Source organism: Astatotilapia calliptera, chromosome 15, assembly GCF_964374335.1.
Source record: "Astatotilapia calliptera chromosome 15, fAstCal68.1, whole genome shotgun sequence".
NCBI lineage: Eukaryota > Metazoa > Chordata > Actinopteri > Cichliformes > Cichlidae > Astatotilapia > Astatotilapia calliptera.
The window spans coordinates 5024399-5030000 of record NC_137436.1 but is presented as its reverse complement, the minus strand read 5'-3'; the positions used below and the strand labels follow the sequence as shown (position 1 = coordinate 5030000).

At 45.0% G+C, this 5602-nt stretch overlaps 1 protein-coding gene across 3 annotated transcripts; it reads right to left on the bottom strand.

The window, feature by feature from the left end:
* Positions 1-375: 375 nt before the first annotated feature.
* On the bottom strand, positions 376-5337 carry LOC113006935 (homeobox protein OTX2-like). 3 transcript variants are annotated; one of them, XM_026143201.2, is made up of 4 exons: positions 5127-5337; positions 2662-2759; positions 2261-2412; positions 376-1855 (listed from the first exon to the last, which is right to left on the bottom strand). In XM_026143201.2, the coding sequence occupies exons 2-4, from the start codon at positions 2756-2758 to the stop codon at positions 1229-1231; spliced, it is 876 nt and encodes a 291-aa protein (XP_025998986.2). In that variant the 5' UTR covers position 2759; positions 5127-5337; the 3' UTR covers positions 376-1228. The 3 variants fall into 3 exon arrangements, with proteins under 3 accessions (XP_025998986.2, XP_025998987.2, XP_080146205.1); XM_026143202.2 differs by lacking the exon at positions 5127-5337 and adding an exon at positions 4042-4488; XM_080290079.1 differs by lacking the exon at positions 5127-5337 and having other exon boundaries at positions 2662-3224.
* Positions 5338-5602: the final 265 nt, after the last annotated feature.

Here is a 5602-nt window from a genome sequence, read left to right as displayed (position 1 = left end):
GCTCGTGTTTGCCCCTGGACTCTTGAGCAAGCACAGCCGTGTCACATTTCTCCGTGTGAACGGGCCAGTGGCGCGCGTGAATGAAAATGTTGGGATTACCCGCTTTCACGAGACGGGATTAACATAGCTCTGTCATAATTCAAATTCCTCCTTGCCCGGGTAGTTGTGACAGACACGGTGAACTGTGTAGGCAGCTGTGATCAGCAGTAAGAAACCACAATTCAGATAATTAACCGCAAACGATGGCATTCATGTCTGAACTGAATAAACGGAGGCGATAGAATACTGTGTTTTTCCCCCGATGAAACACGTGATAAAAGAAGAAAGAAACACAAGAAATGGATCAGATGGATGCACAAGTGCAGCCGAGGTGGATCAGTTGAAGTTGTTTTTATTGGGATTTTAGTGTGTTCGTTTGTTGCCCCCCACCCCACCCCCCGCCCTTTACAGCTCGAGTGAAATTCCTCACTGCTTGCTTCATTCATCGTGCACTCCCTATTTTAACTAATATCTCCTTATAATAATTTATCAACAACACCCGAGACATTAAAAAAACTATCAAATTCACAGCTGGCTCGTGGCACACGGGTTTTGCGCAAAGCGCAATTGCATACAGGTTGTACAAAAAAAATACAGACACAAGGGCAAAATAAACACATCAGGGATTTTATGCTCACACGCACATGGACTGATTGTCTCGTAACTTCCACATATTTTCTCATAAATTAAATAGTGCATCCAGGTTTATGTTCAGAGCTGCTCTCACTCACTCACAGCGCAAGCACACGTTCTCCTGCGCAGCGTTTTCATCAAAGGGGCTCTTCAGCGATCCAGCAAAATTAATAATAAAAACAAAACAAAAAAAAAGACAAGAAGGGAGTCTTTAAGTAGCTAAGGAGAAAACATGACCATGTCCCTCAAACTCAACCAAGTTAGGATTCGGATCTTTCGATCTCTTGATCCTTTTCCTCACTTTTGGTTAACAAATTTGTTCCGTTCCCTTGATCAAAGTTAAGAAGTCAGTGTATTTTTAATAAGTTAGCCCAACACGCGAGACAGCCGCCCGCCAGTCCTCGTCTATGCTTTGCCCCGAGGTAGAAGTTAGGGCCTGTGGTCGTGGTGGTGTGTGAGGGGGGGGGAAACGCCACACTTGCCTCTCCAAACCTTGGGCTTTAATTTGCCTGTACAGTCTGCAGTTAACGACAGCTGTCCATTTATTTCGTACCCCTCACAACACTTGGAATTTCCACGCTGATTGGTCTTTGTAATCCAGACAGTCCGCGTTGAAATTGAGCTTCCACGAGGAGGCTGTTTGGTCCTTGTAGTCCAGGCAGTCTGCAGAGCCACTGAACCCGAGCCCCGCTGGTCCATACGCCGAGGAGGAGAGGGACGACGCCGGGCTCAGGTGGCTAGACACCCCGTTGCTGCTCATGGGGCTCATGGCAGAGCCTGCGGCGGAGAGCTGGTGGTGCATGGGCGAAAGGTAGGAGCTGCAGTCCATCCCCGTGAAGTAGGACGAGGAGCCCGTGTAACCCTGGTTGTAGCCCGTCGCCTGGGTGTAAGTCATGGGGTACGAGCGCTGCATGCAGGAGGAGGAGGAGGTAGACAGTGGGTCTGAGAGCGGGGAGATGGAAGCAGGGCTCCAGATGGACACGGGAGCAGCACTGCTGCTCACAGCCGGGACTGATGTGCTCGAAGGCGGCGTGAACTGGCCGCTGGCTCCGCTCTCTGAGCTGGCCTCTCGGACTGGCGAGCCTTTCTTTTTCACCGGCCTGCTGACAGCCTTGTTCTGCACGCCAGTCTGGGTTTGCTGGGCCTGCTGGCGATGTTTGGCCCGTCGGTTTTTAAACCACACCTGAGAGAGAATTACTGGGATTATTATAGGTATCATTTTCTTTTAAATGCAATAATGAAAAATAATGTTAAAATAAATAAAGAATTCACACATTAAAATATTGAACACGTAACCGCAGTGGGGTAAATACAAAAATTAGTTGTTTTTCTCATCATCTCACTTCCCTGTAGGAGTAGTATGGGCCATAATTAAATAGAAATGCGAGGAAAAAAATATAGCCTATTTTAGAATTACAAGTGAGCACATTCCCAATGGGAATAAATGAGGAAGTAACAATACAGTCTCAGAGGTGTTGTTGTCAACCTCTCCTGTGAATGGGGAGCCTCTCTCACCTCTCACTGACACAATTACCAAATATCGACCTCCTTCGGCAGGCTCGCGCTATCAGTTATGCTCACGACTTACTTGCACTCTGGATTCAGGCAGGTTGATCTTTAAGGCCACCTCCTCTCTCATGAAGATGTCCGGGTACCGAGTCTTGGCGAACAGATTCTCCAGCACGTCGAGCTGGGCCCGAGTGAAGGTCGTCCTCTCCCTTCTCTGTTTGCGGGGGGTTGCTGATAAGAAATGGGGAGAAAAACAGCGATTATTGGCACATCCTGACTTTTAGCACGATTTGAATCCAGCAACTTCTCACCTAGAAATGTTGCCTGTTCCGTATCCTCACCTGAGCATTAAATACAACTATCAGCGTTTTCAGCTGAGATAACTCAGCATTCCGTTAAATGTTTTAAACCTGCTGGACACCTTAAGAGACAGTTTTTTTTTCTATCGTGAAGTGGTTGCGGGCTTACAGGGTATATTACCTTGGTATCCCACGGAAGGATGCAGCAGGTCCACTCCTGAGGTAGATAAGCTCAGTCCGTTCATCGTGTAGGGCGGTTGCTTCAAATAGGACATCATGCTGAGTGTCGGTCAAAGGAGCACCAATGGAAAGAAATAAGAAAAATATCTCAGAAGAGAGGGTTGCTTTTATTTTTTAAAAATCCGGTCGCGTCTCTGTTTACTGAGTCAAGTCGTCCAGGCGAATCTGAAGTGAGACATAACCATTTTTCGCCCTCTTTCTTTCTTTTTAAAGTGAGTTCTTGAAATCAGTCCGCTAATTTTTACGCGCTCCGTGCGCAGAGCTCCGGGTTTAAAGAAGTGGGCGTCCTCTTAAACTGGCAGTGCTCTTAAAGCCAAGTGGAGACCCCCAGCTGTCCGTACCAGACTGAAGATGCTCTGTCTGGCTGACAGGCGTTTACGCCATCAACCCCCCCCCCCCCCCCCCCATACACAGTGCCTCCCCTCTCCTCACACACACACACACTGCTACTATAGCCCCGCCCCACACACCTCCCTCCAACTCCTCACCCCTGAAACACACTCCGCTCCTCCTCTACTAGTACCCACCGAAAACAAAACATTGTCGTTAAAATGCGCGCACACACTGGGCCCCAACCGGGCTCACAATTAGCATAGACCCACAGGTTGGGCGAAGCTAAATAGACAGCTGATTGGGGGACATTTGCAGAGACAAAGCCCAGTGTTGACCGATAAGTAATGCTGATAACAAAAGCCTTCAGGGAACAAACAAAAGAAGCCAGCGCTGCAAACTGAGCAGCTCATTCAAACACAACCGAGCACCTTTACTTCTTTATACCGGCCCTTTGTTTGTTTCCATTAAAAACCTCCCTGAGCATTCAAATGTAACGACATTAAAATACGAAGAACAGATAATTTGAAACACGGAGACATTTACCCCAAAGTGAAGGTTGAAACTCCTCCTTGAAGTATGGACACGCACACACACACACCCTCTTTCCTTAATGAATTAGATTTGGAAAGGTGAGACTATCGAAACGTGTTGATTAGAGAGGAGGACTTAATCTAAACAAACAAAGAGATAGCCTTCTCTGTTGATGGTCAATCATTTTAGAGGAGGTCAATTTTACGAGCAAAACAACAACAACAACAACCCCCCCCCCCCCCCCCAAAAAAAAAGAAATAGCATTTTAATTTCAACCTCACGTGGAAGCTATTTTTTTTTTTAAAATTTAGGCATTCAAAAACAAACTCTTAAATTGCACAAATAAATACAAACATAAAAATACATTAAATTAAAAATCGAATAAAGAAAAAAAAGAAAAAACATTTTGCATTATGTGACAGTTTTACTTCGAGGGTCCTGTTAAAGACATACTTACTCTTTGATCAGATGATAAGCACACCTTAATATTTTATTAATTGCTAATATATTGGGCTAACTTCCGCAGACATCTGCAGCCGGTCCGAGGCCTCTCGTTTCCACTTACACCTACCTGTAGAATAAGTTTTACAAGTTTTACAAGGACTCGGGGCGCTCCGAGCCGGACCCCTCGTTTTTATACAGCCAACATAACGGCCACTCCTGTGCTCAATCTGTCGCTTTATTTCAACCCCGTTCAATAATAAATACCCTGCCTGGATATTTAATTATTATTGGCTGGTATATTTTTTTCCTCCCCTTTTTCTTCCTTCTGTAAGAAATTAACGAGATAATCCGGACGGCACGCGCTGGCCTGATTACAGGACGCCAGCCACGACTCCGCATTCAGGCTTCCTTAATTTTCTGCGTCACGAAAATAAAACAAAGACTGGCATTGTATTTATCAGACCAGCTGACTGCCAGACACCCCCCCCCCCCCCCCCCCATTACCCCCAAGCCCCATCACAACCAGCCGCACAACTCACTTTCCCAAACTGACAAACGCTCATGTGGGCCTCTGTTATTATTATTATTATTATTATTATTATTATTATTATTATTATTATTATTATTAAACAAAGTTTTTTAATGCACTGCTATCACATTTAAAAAAACAAATCAGGCAGGTTGTAATTAAAGCTGTATTATATTATTATTATTGTTGTTGTTGTTGTTATTATTATAAATAATCTGAGGGGCTTTCCCCCTGAATAAGATACAAAAAACGAACTGATTTCGATGTGTTTAAGCTTAATTCTATCCAAGGCTTCTACTGAAACGTCCACAAGTTGCGGACTGCTCCACAGTCCCGCTATTCCTCGGCTCACTGCGTCTTTGCTTCAGGCGTGCAGCCCGGCAGAGGCAAGACAGGGAAAAAAGTTTCCCCCTGAGCACGCCTCCTCAATTATCTCCCTGTAGGCTAGCTTCATGGCAAGCAGCTCCCAGTGGCTTTCATTGTCAATTAAAAAATAATAATAATAATAATAATTTAAAAAAAAATAGAGTCAATCTAAATTAACGGCGGAAGTTAAATGGGCCACTTACTTCAGTTGTTAGGCGCTCGGTTTTTGGTCATGGGCCTGTGAAGGATTTATGTGCCTGCGGTAAACCTTTGGATGTGGATAATACCGAGAGATGCTCGGTATTTATGCTGAAAAAACGTGTGTGAGAGGAGAGAGAGAGGAAGGAAGGAAGGAAGGAAGGAAGAGATGGAGGGGGCGAAGAATTTTAGCAGCCAATGGAAATGAGACAAAATATGATGGGCAGGGGGGTATCAAAAGATGCAGTTGGAGAAAAGTGGCCTATTGCTGGCTCCGAAGCATCGCTGATGCCCAGCAAAGGGAATTAAAAAATAATGTAATTACATATACGTTGATATATTTTGACACAGGTAAAATATGGCATGGTATTTATGGGCTAAGGTGTGTTGCCATCAGTGCTGTGACCATCAAATATTACAATAAACCAGCTGTGCTATTATGACATAATTATAGTAGATGGATTGACATGGAGGCTGAAGA

Excerpts from the sequence above, each read along its gene's own strand:
- LOC113006935 (XM_026143201.2), bottom strand. The coding sequence starts at position 2,758 with ATGATGTCCTATTTGAAGCAACCGCCCTACACGATGAACGGACTGAGC. Across the intron at positions 2,413-2,661 it reads TCCTTCCGTGGGATACCAAG|CAACCCCCCGCAAACAGAGA; the intron begins GTAATATACCCT and ends ATTTCTTATCAG. Across the intron at positions 1,856-2,260 it reads TGCCTGAATCCAGAGTGCAA|GTGTGGTTTAAAAACCGACG; the intron begins GTAAGTCGTGAG and ends ATTCTCTCTCAG.